The following is a 14,472-nucleotide window of genomic DNA, read 5'->3' as shown; positions in this document are numbered from 1 at the left end:
TGATGCCCATACTACTGAATGAGGCACAGTTTGGAAATGAGAGGAAGAAAGATTTCTTCAAGGGGAGAGTAGGGGAAATGTCTCCAGTATCAGAAGGGAAAAGAGCCTGTAAGTTTTGTATACCTTTATGGTGCCTTTCATATACATTGTGAGATCACAAAGAGCTAGAAACTGCTTCTATAACATTTTCTATAAGGCTTCAAAGGAACATAGCTGTCCTGCCTCCAAAATGACAGCAGTATTGTTGGCCTCCTTAACGAACTCTCAGTAAGCAAACATCATTTTTGCCCGTTAGGTAGTATTACCTGAAATCCAGCAGGGCCAGGCCCCCTGCAGCCAAGGTAGCTGTAGGATTATTTTTTTATACCATTTTAGTGGAGTAACACCATAAAGTGATGAAACCAGTCTGTCAATTCATTAAAAAAAAGCTTTTTGGAATCGCATTGCCAAGCAAATAAACAAATACAGATAGGATTTTCATTATAGGGTTAATCCCCTCCCTAATGAGGCTAATCATCCTCACAAGGGCAAGTTCTTCTACCCCAGTCAATTTATTTTTAATGAGTACTATGAAGTGGTTGAGATATAGGGACTGATGAGGGCTTGGGATTTAGGGATTAGACCCAAGTAAATTGTGAAGGTATACATTATCTTTTATGTTTCCCTATGGGATGGACCTAGGTCTTCTAGGAAGAGTATAAGATCACCAGCATACAGTGCTATTCTGTCCTCTAGGCTTCCAGGCTCCCAACCCGAAAAAATGTTTGATGAGGTGGGGTTAGTCACCACAATCAGACTTCTAATCTTTCATGTAAATCCAGAGCAGGTGCTCTGGGAAGGAAGAGCAGTGGAGCCTAACTGTCTTTGAGAATAACTGTAAAATTAGAGAATGAATTGCTCCACAGTGTCTGCAGCTAAAGGACAGTGAGGGTTGTTTATTAAGAATATGTTAAGAGTATGTAACTATTAAAAATGTCCATAGCCTGGCCACAGGTTTACTTTAATTTCTTCACTTGACTTGAACTAAGGTCCAACACAACAATTCATTTCAGTTACCCTTCAAACAAGTAAAATTTGTGGATCAACTAGAAAGGGTACCCATACATTTTATGTCGTGTTTCTTCCAGCCTATTAAATTCTGTAATTAATTGTTATTGTCATGTTTAAGCATATCATGTGTGTTCATAGGTGTGCACAGGATATTGTATTAGGGTGTGCACTCCAAAGCTCAAACACGTGTTGTGTGTGTGTATATGTATGTATGTGTAATAAATAAATAAATAAATACATACACATTATATATATATATATATATATATATATATATATACACATATACACACACGCACACACTATTATAATTAAATGTAAAAAACAGTAGGGCAGTGTATGGTGTCAGTAGAGCAGAGGTCGATGTCAGTAGTTTTTTATTTTGTATTTTTTTTTGTTTTACCAATTTATTTTTATATTTTTTTACGATTTTTTTAAGAGCCTGGTTGGGGAGCTTGGGTGAAATATCAGCAGGGGGAATCTGCGGCGCATGGGGTGATTAGGTTGTGCCCAGGCACACCCCCTGCGCACGCTTATGTGGGTGTTACATAGTTACATAGTTGTTAAGGTTGAATAAAGACAGCAATCCATCCAGTTCAACCTGTGTTGGTGTGTGTGTGTAAAATAATTTCCCATATCCCTGTATATTGTTTTCGCTATGATGCACATCCAAGAGTCTTTTAAAATGATCCATACTTCCTGCTGACGCCACTGATTGTGGAAGAGAGTTCCACATCCTTACTGCCCCGACAGTGAAAAACCTACGCAGCTTAAGGTTAAACCGTTTCTCTTCCAGTCTCATCGTGTGGCCCCATGTCCACTTACACTCCCTGGGACTGAAAGGTTTCATACTTACGCTCGGATCAATGTTGAGATATTTGTATATTGATATACACACATTTAAAAATGTAATATATGTGTTCCATGAAATAATAAATGCCATATTTGCAGTTTATTCCATTTAATTTTCACTTGACCCAAGTGTTTCACCAATCTGTCTTAAAGGGACAAATCTTAGTGAATGGAGAAGAGGTTGAAGAAGCTGATGTTGCTGCAAAAAATGGCCGCATTTACACACTGGATGGTGTTCTCATTCCACCCTCTATATTGCCAATTCTGCCTCATAGATGTGATGAGAATACATATAAGATAATACTTGTAAGTATACTACTGGGATAATTAAACACTTATATTTATTTTAATAGTGTGCTTGGCCACTCTATTACTTTTCTTGGCAAATAAATTTACTGATAGTGACCTCTGATTTATGTTTCTCAAATCCATACATAAAATAAATACTAATGTATAACTAAAGCCAACATTTTTTATTTTGGATAGAGTAGGGAAGAGTGAAAACCCCTATCAATTTATTTTTATATCTATATTTTATTGTGGAATTTCCCTTCACTTTCTGTGTTGTACACTCAATAGTAAGGAGACATTTCTCCAAAGGGAAATCCCCCTCATAGACAATTTTACTAGGGACAAGTGTTTCCTTTGGAAGTTTCCCATCTATTCCTGTTCTGGTGCCAACTGAAAATTTTGGTTTCACTCCCACTTTCACCACTTGATGGTAGTGACCAGGGAAAATAGGAAGGGCGAAGCTCCATAACATAAAGACAGTAATAAAAACCACTAACTGCTCTATCCAAAACTAAAATAGATAAAGAGACAGTCCATATGTAGTCCATATGAAGGCTACCCAACCTGCATTTGGTAGCTGGCAGCTCATTCTTTAAAAGGTCTTGCTATATAGGTCTATGTATATTGTCCTTTACCTCCACAAAAAACTGGGATATCTGAGCTTTGCAAGTATTGGCATACTTCGACTTGTGCAGCAGTGATATTATGAATATTTACACAATTGCCACATGCATACCTTACGATCACCCCCTTTTTGATTTCTAAATAGAAAAAAAAATCAGATGGGCAATTGATTTCTCACCATGGACAAGTAATACTTAATTTTGCACATTTCCAGCCTTTTGAATAAATGGCAATATGTTGTTTTCCACTAGGGATCATGTATGTCCTGTTCTATGGTCCTCGTCTTCGGTCAATGCCCAGAGGGATCAACAAAGACAGTAAGAACCTTTTATTTTTACATCTTGATTGTTTTACATATCATACACTTATAGAGCGTGAACTAATACAGTAAATATAACCTTTCTTTGCAGTCGATTTTTACACAAACATGTTTCTACCAAAAGTCTGTTATGGGGAGTGACTTTCCCAGCATTGGCTGCTCAAGATACTGCAATGCCACTATTCCAGTAAGTATGTGTTCAATGAATAACAAAGAGAAATCCTGCAACAATGGCACCCTGTCAGGATAGAAATATAGGAACTGCCATTGCTAACTTGTTTTTGAAGGTACAAGTCTTCTGTATGTCTTATACATTTTAGTGGGTTGATAGGCTCAATTCACAATGTTTTAGCACAAGGGGTGGGTAACCTTGGAGAGGTGGCGATTGACCTGAACCCCAGAGAAGAGATCAAAGATCACTAGGGTGCACCTGCACTTTTTCTTTTTAACCTCCCTGGCAGTATGATTATTTCAGATTTTAGGTGCTGAAAGCAGTACAATTATTTTGCATGGAAATTTGGCGTTTTATATTGTAGGTCTGTAATTCTTAGGAATAATTCACTTAAATCTGTCCAAACCAGAGTCCAGTAGACATCCCGGGTATGATAGAGTTTGAAAAACGAAATCATAAATTCTAATATAATAAATAACTATAAATAATTATACCAAATAATAATATAATAATAATAAAAATTATTCAATAATTTAATCAAATCAAAAACACTGAAATTTGCTCAGTTGCAGAATTGCCACTGTCATTACTTTTCAGTGTTTGATGACGGATTTCCTCACAAATTACTACCTCTCAATTCTGCACGTTATTCTAATTTATTATCTCTGTTTTCTAGCTGGTCTAAAACCACTTTTGATGTAAAGGGATGGTTTTAGTTGCTATGGACAATCTCCAGTTTCCAGGCAGAAAGAACAGTATATATAATATAAAACTGCATGCAGGACACCACTGGACAAACCACTAGGGACAAAGGGGATGTGTAATTATTTGATACAGTACTGTAATCTGTAATACTGATACTGTATACTGTATCTATACTGTGTGTTTTACTTTTTGAATTTGGCGCCGAACTCCGTCCCAGTGTGTCGCAACGCTCGCAGGGAACGGAGCTCGGCACTGTGAATCGAGCGAGACACGGCGGCTCGCAAATCACAGCGGGGAGACATCGCAGGATCCAGGGGACAAGGTAAGTAAACTCTACAAGGATCCTGCGATGCGATCCCGAGTCTGGCTCGGGGATACCGCTTTTGATATTGAAAATCCACCCCGAGCCAGACTCGGGAATACCGCTAGGGAGGTCTAGCTAGTTGACTGGGCTGCTTTCTGGTCTGGCTGGCTAGGCTGAGCACTAGCAACTTTTATGTTTGATCTCTTTAAGGGCTACCATTATTAGCTTTTTTTACAAAGCATTTCTTTACTGCACATTTAAAGTTATGTATAAAGCACGATCAATTACATTGGCCACTGGCCTTTTTTTACGTTATGCTCACTATATTTTAACTTGATCGCAGGTTCCTAAGTGTTGCAAAGGGTTCTTTGGCCCAGAATGCAAACCATGCCCTGGTGGTTTCACCAACCCATGCTCTCGAAATGGAGAGGTAAATATATTATATAGTGCCTACATATATATATATAAATGTATGTAAATATATTATATATAATGAAGAACACATTCACAGTCATAGATTAAAGAGGAACTGCAGTCTGCTTACATAATTTGTAATAAAAACATATTTGCCAGTCTGAAGCTTCCCTCCAACCCCTGGCATATGATTTTATATATACTGTGATTCTGTACTTGCCAAATATGCTGCAGAAATCTCCCTCTACTGAGTCTGGCTGCATCCATTTTAACTGTGGGCAGCTGAAGCTGCTGCCACTTCCTGGATTTACACAGACACTTACATTTACACCTCCAGCTCTGCAGCTCTCATTGGCCCTCTTATGACTCACCCCCCCTCCCTTCCTGGCAAACTCTCATGAGAGTGAGAGAGAGAACTGTGCATGATGTCATAAGCCTAGGCTAATGACCAGACAAGAAACAGGAAGTGGGCTGTATAAGGTATTTACTGGCAGACCTGCACCTGCTCAACTGCACCTGGGCCCATACTAGTTATAGTCAGGATTAGCCAAGTAAATAGGCATCCAATGCAGCCTCTATACTGCTTCAACAGCCTAAGGCCTCTTCCTGCGCGACCCGTCCTGCGACTGCAAGGTTGCCTGACAAGTCATACCCCATGATTTCCAATGAGTACCCTTCACATCTATGCATCTTCAAGTCGCAGAAACTTCAAAGCAGTCCCTGCATTACCCTGGTCCAACCTTGACGCGACTTGAGGTCCATAGACCTCAAGATTACACAGGCACTGCTTCACATCACTGCAAAATTGCATCAAAGCCGTGGCAAAAGTCGCACAAGTGTGAAAAGGAGCCCAAAATGATGATAATAATTTTATTGTTATTAATAAAGTATATTCTGTATAATACAAAACAATTTTTCATTTTTTGACACCTTTAAAGTCCTGCAGTTTTCCTTTTTCTATGTATTCTTCATAAAAATTGGGATTTGGTGTCCACTCTGATCTCGTTGCCCTCACCTTTCCTAAAAACAATTTTTTACTAGTTTAGCACATATGCACGCCATGCAGCCTTTTTCTGCTTCAGATCAGCCTAAAAGTAAGCTCCTGTAGACCAAATGCACATTATTCTTAAGTTTGCAAGTATGCACCTGTTCAACTGCACCAGGCCCCATACTATTTTTGTGCCAAATGCACAGTATTCTGGAGACACAACACTTTAAAGTGCACTGCTAGGGGTGCATCGACTTACAGTTGTACAGGACCCCCGGATTAAGCAGTAAGTATGCAGTATATAATCATGACTTGTCTGGCCACACATTTCTCCCAAAGTAAGTACTCACACGTCATTAGTATCCATGGGCTGCTGTTATGTTTCAAGAGGCCCTGCCATCCACATGGCAAACATGGCCGCCCTCCCACTTCCTGCCTATATAGAAATAGGCCCCTGCATTCTCTAGTGGCTGGAGGAGAAACGACAGCCCATACTCCTAATAAGCACACAGAGCATGTTTTAAACAGCACACTGTCCGTAGGGGCTACTGAGAGAAGACCAGACATTCAGATCTCTAACAGGAGTCCAATCTTCACCCATCACGGCGGGCTTTGTCATAAAAGACCTTCAGGGACCGGGTCCCCCTTAATGTGGGGTCCACTCCCCTGGACCTGTATAGCCCCCTGCAGGAAAGCACCTTGGTCAGGACAAACACTGCATAGGGTTCCATTACGCAGGGTCCAGCACCGTAAGGCTGCATTACAGGCAAACCTCGAGGAATCTTCTCTCCTTCCCATGAGTCTTAGGTACCATCCATTTTGGCTGACAGCTTTTTCGAATGGATCCGATTGAAGTCCTTGATTGTCAGTAGAACAGTTCCAGACCTCAAAGTATGCTCCAAGAGCACATGTATCACATCAGTCACCACCACCTTACAGACACTGGTGAAAAAAAAAAGGTCCTTCCTGTGTAGGAGGGGTTATATAGGGGAGGACTTCCTGTTTGATTATCTGCCAGTGTCCATTCACTAGTAGGTGGCGTATAACCCATATAGTCATTAATATGGTTGCTCTGTGTCCCGTGATGTACTCCAAGAAAAGGATTTTACAGGTAAGTATGACAAAAAAATCCTATTTTCTCTTCATTTTTGGATAGGGTGGAAAAAGGCCATCTCCATAGGAACAGCAGTAAAAACCTGAATGAAGTTCCCATTCTTCTATAAACATTCCCATCGCTGCCTGTCCCATTAACCCCTATAAACTCAGGATGGAATAGGATGTCTTCCTAACAGAAACACCAGCAGCAACATAAACTTACAGAGATTCTAATCCTTCCATAAAGTTTTGGAGTTCCACTTAAAAGCAACCCCATTGCTATAGTAAACTTTCCCAGCTAAGTTTACTATAGCAAAAAATGCTATAGTAAATTCTCGTTCAAATTTGTATCTGTCATTTACTTCTCCTATGCAGTTTTTATATAAAAAAGCAAATGTATGTGTCCTCAACTGAACAAACATTTTTTTTTCTTATTGTACAAACAATATTATCATTGCTGTTAATTCTTTATCATTACACTTTACTTTACAGTTGTGTATAAATAGTGTGTTTGATAGGCTTTCTTTTCTTCCCTACATTGATTACCATGCTTTAGTGTATGGATGGTATGACAGGCAATGGCACATGTGTTTGTGATGAAGCATTCACTGGACCCGACTGTCGCCGTTGTAAGGACAGCAACATGTATGGACCTCGATGTGATACAAGTAAGAGCTATATTGTGACTAGGAAGCATTTAGCAGTAGTCTTAGGCCAGTTGCACACCTCTGCATTGCTGTTTGGCCACAGCGCAGATGTACCTGCATTTTTTGTGCAGTTAAATTGCAGTGTCCCATAGACTTTTTATTAGATTGCGCATTTTTGGTGTGTTTTCTGAAAGTGCACCAAAGATGCAGCATACAGAACCACACAAAAACCCATGTACACCTGAGCTGTAGCCAAACAGCTGTGCAACAGTGTAAAACCGCCATTAGATAACCAAAAGCCATATTGCCGATAGTGATTTGTTATTAGAAAAAGCAGTGTTTATCTTCCAATGTTATGTCATACACATGGTATACAAAAGTTATTATTAAGCTATGAATAATACATAAATGTACTGGAAATAAGTGTGCTTTTGCCATAGAGTTAGTTTGGTGTTAACTGAAGGTTTGTTATAGTAAGTTGGTTTTCCTGCTATTTTTGGCTTTTTTTTTTTTTTTTTTTAATTGTTATGTACATAGTTAGATACGTGACCAACATACAGTAGATGTTTTCTGAGCTAGTGTAGAAGTTACACCCTATGTTAATCACTTAACATTTACTGAACTACTAGGGCATTTCATGAATTAGCATTGCTACATGCTTGTTTTGTTTTGCAAAAATTTCTCTCCAGCAGCTGTTGTTGAAGGCTAGCCCACCTAAGTTATACTTTCGTGATTGGTAAACTGAGTCCTCCACAGGGCTGTGTTTTGGCCTAGGCCTAGGGTGGCACTTTGCAGGGGGCGGTAAAAAAAAAGCCACCCCCCCGCATGAGAGAAAGTCCCCCCACCCGATTCCCGGCTCCCGCGGCCGCACCCTGCACACATGCAGCCCACGGCGGCCGCCTTGCTGTAGCGGCGCTGCTGTGTATGGGCGTGCTTGGCAGAGGGTGGAGGGACGTGTGTATGGGCATGCTTAGCAGAGCTCACGCCCCTCCACCCTCTGCCAAGCACGCCCATACACAGTAGCGCCGCCCGCTACAGCAAGTCGGCCACCGGGGGCGGCCACGGGAGCTGGTGTCTCGCCGAGAAAGTTCCCCCGGCGGATAAGGACCCCCTGTAGTGCGCAGGCGCAGTGCTTGCGCAGTAGGAACAACAAGGGAGCCGCCGAAAAGAGCCAAAGAAGAACAGCTGATCGTCAGCTGTATATGGCGCCTGCGCACTACATTCTAACCTAAGTCCACGTTAAAGCCCCATCATCCAAGTGGACATAGAGTTAGAATAATAAAATGCCGAGCACAGTGAGGCCATGCCCGAAGCGCGGCGAGCGCAGCGAGCCCGCGAGGGGCCTGTTACAAAGTGTTTTTTTTTACTATAGTCTTACCACGCAGGAGCCGTGTACAGCTGACTCAGGTGTTCAGCTTCAGCTCTTTTCGGCGGCTCCCTTGTTGTTCCTACTGCACAAGCGCTGCGCCTGCGCACTACAGGGGGGTCATTATCCGCCGAGGGGAACTTTATCGACAGAACTCTGGGAATCAGGAAGACGGGTGGGGGGACTTTCTCTCATGTGGGGGGCAGCGTGTGACTCACGCCCCCACAAGCGGCCGGTGACTGGCAGAGGTGGAGCCTTATGCTCCGCCTACCCTCCTCCGCACTGCTTTCCTTGACTCTTCTCCTCAGCACTGGGGCAGGGTCTGACAGTGACGTCAGGAGGAGAGAGAGGGAGAGAGAGAGGGAGAGAGAGAGAGAGAGAGAGAGAGCGAGAGAGAGAGAGAGAGAGAGAGAAGCACAAGGGAACCCCCCAGGACAGCAGGTAAAGTTATTTAATAAATTATATCAGTGTTATGGGAACAGTGTTGGCACAGTGGCTGCGTTTGATGGCACAGTGGCTGCGTTTGATGGCACAGTGGCTGCAATTGATGGCACAGTGGCTGCAATTGATGGGCACAGTGGCTGCAATTGATGGCACAGTGGCTGCAATTGATGGGCACAGTGGCTGCGTTTGATGGGCACAGTGGCTGCGTTTGATGGGCACAGTAGCTGCGTTTGATGGCACAGTGGCTGCGTTTGATGGGCACAGTGGCTGCAATTGATGAGCACAGTGACTGCATTTGATGGAACAGTGGCTGCGTTTCATGGCACAGTGTCTGCGTTTGATGGCTACAATTGATGGGCACAGTGGCTGCATTTGATGGAACAGTGGCTGCATTTGATGGCACAGTGGCTGCGTTTGGTGGGCACAGTGGCTGAGTTTGATGGGGCACAGTGGCTGCGTTTGATGGCACAGTGGCTGCGTTTGATGGGCACAGTGGCTGCGTTTGGTGGGCACAGTGGCTGCAATTGATGGAACAGTGGCTGCATTTGATGGCACAGTGGCTGCGTTTGATGGGGCACAGTGGCTGCAATTGATGGGGCACAGTGGCTGCGTTTGATGGACACAGTGGCTGCGTTTGATGGGCACAGTGGCTGCAATTGATGGGCACAGTGACTGCGTTTGGTGAGCACAGTGGCTGCGTTTGATGGGGCACAGTGGCTGCGTTTGGTGGGCACAGTGGCTGCGTTTGGTGGGCACAGTGGCTGCGTTTGGTGGGCACAGTGGCTGCGATTGATGGGGCACAGTGGCTGCGTTTGATGGCACAGTGGCTGCAACTGATGGGCACAGTGGCTGCATTTGGTGGGCACAGTGGCTGCGTTTGGTGGGCACAGTGGCTGCGTTTGATGGCCCAGTGGCTACAATTGATTGGCACAGTGGCTGCATTTGATGGAATAGTGGCTGTATTTGATGGGGCACAGTGAGGCTGCAATTTATGTCTTTTTTTCTGAATTTTTTAGTTTGTTTGCACCCCCCCAAAAATTTTGAGCACCAGCCGCCACTGGCATGTGCAAAGTGCTCCATGCAAGCTAAAATCAATACAAACCCATTAAACAGTCCACATTTATTCAAAAGTTCTTTTAGACCAAGTCTAAAGTACATGTTAAGTTCAAAACTTATTTATTGAAAGTGCATTAATATGCAGATCATGATATTGCAATAAAGTGTTCCATCAATGCTGAAATCAATGCAAACTCATTAAAGAGGAGTCCTGCCCCCACCCTGTGAAAACATTAAAACTCAGCAGCTACAAATACTGTAGCTGCTGACTTTTAATATTAGGTCACTTACCTGTCCAGGGATCCCGCGATGTCGACACCTCAGCCAATTTACGGATTGGCTCTCAGGTTTTGCCACCATCATTCATGGTAAGGGAAACGGGACGGTTCACTACTGCACGTGTGCGAAGCGCGTTGCACTTTCTGAATGCCCCAGTGGAGGAAGTAGGAGGGGGGCCAAACTTCAGGGGGGCAGCGCAGTCTCCAGGGAGTGGGGAAGGGTACCTGTCAAAAACAGGTTCCTGTTCCCCCCTCCCCCCTGAAAGGTGCCAAATGAGCCTAAAGAGGAAGGGATGTGGTTTACAGATGATAGGGTGGGTCTTAAACAGGAAGGGGTGTGGCCTCAGCAGCAAGGGGTGGGTCGTACTTAAATTAGGGGGGGTGCATGAGTTTAGTCAGGCCTAGGGCAGCACAAAACCTAAATACACCACTGGTCCTCCATTAGCTTCTTATTATGATTGGGGGGCCAATATCTTCATGCCTTCTTGGTTTTTGGGTTCACCTTCAAATCTTATCACTTGCCCTTTTGAATTCTTTGTATTATCAAATAAATGAAAATCCAACATAGAGTTGTGATGCCCTATTATGGCCAATGTTGCGGTACAGGATCAGACACAAAGCTAATGAAGTCCTAAAAAAGCCTGAACACCTTATCCTTAGCTTTTAACACTGGAGCATATCCCAAAACGAGAAATATCATTTTTTGGGATACTAAACCTTGAAATGCACCTGTCACAAACCTGGACAAGTCAAAATGAAAATGTGATAAAAGAATGCCTGTAAAGAAATTACCAATAGTGCAAGCTGCACTAGAAAATGGTCAGTAAATTGCAAACGCTTTAGTGCTTTTGCAATCTCAATTTCTTATTTCTGACTATATTACTAGATCCACTGGATGATTTGATATATGGTCTTTACTAAAGCTAACTTTTGCTTATCTATTTAGTTTGACTTTTTGATGTCAGTATGAAGTTTACTGTAATAATGAGGAAATGTCACATGGATTTGATTTACATTTGGCATTGGGGCCCAAGAATTTTTTCTATAAACCTGGTTACAACATAAAGGGTAAACAACTTTCTAGTATAAGTCAGTTGGCCTGAACAGGTTACCAACTGTTTTTGTTAACTTGGTACTTTAGATATGTAATAAAATACTGTATAGAACTACATGTTACTAATTACTAATATAATACAATGTCATCTGGTTTTAGAATGTAACTGTCTCCATGGAAGATGCAATAACCACATAGAGAGTGATGGTAGTTGTCTGACTGCATCCTGTAAGAGCGGATATACAGGGAGATTCTGTGATCTGAAAACTACTCCCTGCGGACCTCTTGTAACCTACTGCCACGCTCATGCTGAATGTGAATATAGCAAAAAAACACCCAAGTATGTTGCTTCGCAATTGTTCAATGCAAAATATTATTCACGTACTATATATGTTCCTTAAAATCATTCATCATCAGTGTCTTTTTATTCTGTATTGTACTTTTTGCTGACGTATATGTATTTTGAAGCAAATCGCCTTTTTTCTGGTTTTCATTTTTGTTTTATGTGTCTTTCAGCTGTGTTTGTAAACCAGGATATGAAGGAGATGGATTTCACTGTAAAGAAACAAATCCTTGTCTTAATTCTGAAAAGAGGCTTTGTAGTGTTAATGTGAGTTTATGATCACACTTTTACTTTCAGATTTTACATTTATGTTGAATCTATTTTATTCAGTTTTAAAGAATATAGAGTGAAAACATGAGTGTCAGTCCATTTCCAAAGGATGTATAATTATACATTAAGATCATAATAATAAGGCTGCATTCACACCTGAGCTTTTCGTTTTCAGGCAGAAAAGCGTGCGTTTTCACTGCGTTTTTTGCTGTAATTTTGCACAGGTCAAAAGGTCACTAATGTCAAAAGCACAGAATAAAAAAACCCCAAAAAGGTAAATGGGACTTTGAAGGCAACAAAGTATTTACAAAAAAGGATAATTTATTGAATACAAAAAACAAGAAAAAATATACAAAATCACAATAAGCATATAGACATAAAAATAGAAGATTATAATAATAGAACCACTAAAAACAAGGATATGAAGTGGTCATGGTGTTTGTGCAGTCTTCCACATGGTCCTACGCGTTTCAGGACTTATACGGGGCGTCGCTTCATCAGGGGAAATCGGTGAAGAATCGCACCAGACACAACACAGTTGAATTCTCACTGCCGAGACCGCGGTGACGACCGTATCAAAGAAACAACACCCTGGGATCCAGAGAGGAAATTGGTGAGTGTGGCTGGCCCCACCTTATCCACACTGGTCCACCCAGACAACTCCAAGGAAGAAGAATTCAACTGAGAATTCAACTGTGTTGTGTCTGGTGCGATTCTTCTCCACCGATTTCCCCTGATGAAGGGACGCCCCGTATAAGTCCTGAAACGTGTAGGGCCATGTGGAAGACTGCACAAACACCATGACCACTTCATATCCTTGTTTTTAGTGGTTCTATTATTATAATCTTCTATTTTTATGTCTATATGCTTATTGTGATTTTGTATATTTTTTCTTGTTTTTAGTATTCAAGATATTATCCTTTTTTGTAAATACTCTGTTGCCTTCAAAGTCCCATTCACTTTTTTGGGGTTTTTTTATTCTCTGTATCTAGGGATGGTGGCAACTTGTATGATCTATTTGGATAGTTTCCTTCTTTAAATGTCAAAAGCAGAAAATGCCTGTAATCTGCCCAAAAAGAAGCTCATGTTCTTTTTTGAGCTTCAGGCGCTTTGCTTCAGGCTACAAAACATTCAGATGTAAACAGGGGCCATTTAAATGAATGGGATTTTGCTTTTTGGGCGTTTTTTTGGGGGGGCGTTTTACAAGCTGAAAACGCTCAGGTGTGAGTGCCGCCTAAGAGGTCAAATATCACATAGTTATGATATGGTTTAGGTCTCTAAGGCATGGTAAAAAAATGAGCATAGAAGTTGAATTTTTAATTAACCAGTAGTCCACTAGGAACAGAATATTAAAAAGCAGGACAAATATGGCGTGAATATGTAGTGGTGCTACAGTTAATAGAGCCATAACCTTGTATTGCAGAATGTACAGAAAAATGAAAGAAGGTTAGGAAAAAGATAAGATATCTGAAGGCAAAATAGAAGAGGACCGAAAGAGAGAAAAAAAAAGGGGGGGGGGGGGGGGTGGCAGAGGGATAAGGGTAAATATGATGAAAAAAAGGGGAGGGGGAAGCAATCTACACATGAGAGGGCCCCAAAGAAGCATTATCGGATTTATCTGCTACAAAAACATCAAAATCTGAGGAAAACCAGACGTGCAACCATACGGTCCACATACTGTAATGGTGTGGGATTCATTCTTATCAGCATCCCAGGCTATCATACATTCTAGGTGTTCTATCCTGTCCACTTTACTAGCATAATCAGCTAAAGAAGGAACAGCTGATTGGCGCCAAGACCTAGCGACTACAGAACGAGCAGCCGTCAAAAAATTATGAATGAAGGAGCCTGGCAACATAGACAGTATAGTTATGCGAGGTTCGTTTGGAAATTTGTGCCCAACAAGTTTGTCATAAAGGTGGAGAACTGAATCCCAAAAAGGGATAATGTGTGAAGTATGTGCCCCAGATGTGTGTTACATGGTGCCAGGGGCCTGTAAACATCTTCAACACATGTCAGGTACGTTAGGATCGATTTATATAGGATAGTAGGGCAGCGATACCACCTAGACACATCAGATTTTACATTTTGCTCCTAAAATTAATTTATGGATTAATGTATTGTATGAACCTATGTCTGTGGGGTGACATGGGGAAATTAAAAGAAAGCATCATATAAAACTAAAAGCTCAGCTTGAGAT

At 41.8% G+C, this 14,472-nt stretch overlaps 1 protein-coding gene across 1 annotated transcript in view; it reads left to right on the top strand.

Moving 5' to 3' along the window:
* The window catches only part of STAB2 (stabilin 2), a 263,642-nt gene that overhangs the window by 84,741 nt on the left and 164,429 nt on the right, over positions 1 to 14,472 (top strand). The window contains exons 18-24 of the mRNA XM_073620305.1: positions 2,056 to 2,208; positions 3,069 to 3,134; positions 3,228 to 3,323; positions 4,661 to 4,747; positions 7,371 to 7,482; positions 11,819 to 11,999; positions 12,176 to 12,269. Coding sequence (XP_073476406.1) covers positions 2,056 to 2,208; positions 3,069 to 3,134; positions 3,228 to 3,323; positions 4,661 to 4,747; positions 7,371 to 7,482; positions 11,819 to 11,999; positions 12,176 to 12,269 — 789 coding nt within the window. The remainder of the gene's footprint in view (positions 1 to 2,055; positions 2,209 to 3,068; positions 3,135 to 3,227; positions 3,324 to 4,660; positions 4,748 to 7,370; positions 7,483 to 11,818; positions 12,000 to 12,175; positions 12,270 to 14,472) is intronic.

This window comes from Aquarana catesbeiana, linkage group LG03, assembly GCF_042186555.1.
Source record: "Aquarana catesbeiana isolate 2022-GZ linkage group LG03, ASM4218655v1, whole genome shotgun sequence".
In the NCBI taxonomy this organism is placed as follows: Eukaryota; Metazoa; Chordata; class Amphibia; order Anura; family Ranidae; genus Aquarana; species Aquarana catesbeiana.
Note: the sequence above shows the minus strand (reverse complement) of the source record. Positions and strands in the feature narration are given on the sequence as shown.